Source organism: Sinocyclocheilus anshuiensis, unplaced genomic scaffold (genome assembly GCF_001515605.1).
Source record: "Sinocyclocheilus anshuiensis isolate Anshui unplaced genomic scaffold, SAMN03320099.WGS_v1.1 scaffold1089, whole genome shotgun sequence".
NCBI classification, from domain to species: domain Eukaryota; kingdom Metazoa; phylum Chordata; class Actinopteri; order Cypriniformes; family Cyprinidae; genus Sinocyclocheilus; species Sinocyclocheilus anshuiensis.
In genome coordinates, this window is record NW_015555709.1 from 326,638 (window position 1) to 327,398 (window position 761).

Genomic DNA, 761 nt, shown 5'->3' on the forward strand with positions numbered 1-761 from the left:
ATCAAAAACATTTTAACATATATCCCAATTTGAATAGAAACAGAAGTTTAACAAATGAGAACAAATGCAGTGTTTTATAAGATCCTTTTTGATTAATGCACCAATAAGCTGGATGCCAACCGCCGTTAAACTAGAAAGAAGAAGAAGAAGATCCTTTTTGATTTTGCTGTTGAGACAAACAACCGTGTGATGTTGCGGCTGACAGATGCGCTGTTTCCTCCAGTGCAGCAGGTGACGCTGTTCAGCACTCAAGTCTCGTCGGTAACGTCACTCCGACCATCGAAGAAACGCGAGAAGACATCATGGCGGGATTAATGAAATCTGAAAGTGGCTTTGGAATCGAAACTGTCAGGTTGAAAGTTATCTTGACTGCTGTGTTGTTTTTATTTCATTTGTCTCAAACGTCAGGTAAGCAATAGTTATGGTTTAATATGTTATGTTTTGATATATATTGCTTTTAAATGATTTAGTACAATTAAGAAAGCTAAGTGTTGTTAGCGTACTAAGTGTGTAGTTGATGTTGTTAAAGCTGTAAAAACGGATTAGTTAAAGCTGTAAAAACGGATCTTTTGAAAATAACGATATGTAATAAAATCAGTATTTTATGTCTCAGCCAGTTGTTTTGTAGTAGAACCGAGACACAAGAGATTGTTGATTGGAAAACATATGTAATACTTCATAAATAGAATGTGTTTGTTTGTGTGTGTGTGTGTGTGTGTGTGTGTGTGTGTGTGTGTGTGTGTGTGTGTGTGTGTGTGTGT

The 761-nt window shown here is 36.4% G+C and overlaps 1 protein-coding gene across 1 annotated transcript in view; it reads left to right on the top strand.

Moving 5' to 3' along the window:
• Nucleotides 1-211: 211 nt before the first annotated feature.
• Nucleotides 212-761, top strand: part of LOC107671884 (nuclear envelope integral membrane protein 1-like) — a 9,064-nt gene continuing 8,514 nt past the window's right edge. The window contains exon 1 of the mRNA XM_016464884.1: nt 212-408. Coding sequence (XP_016320370.1) covers nt 303-408 — 106 coding nt within the window. The 5' untranslated portion in view covers nt 212-302. The remainder of the gene's footprint in view (nt 409-761) is intronic.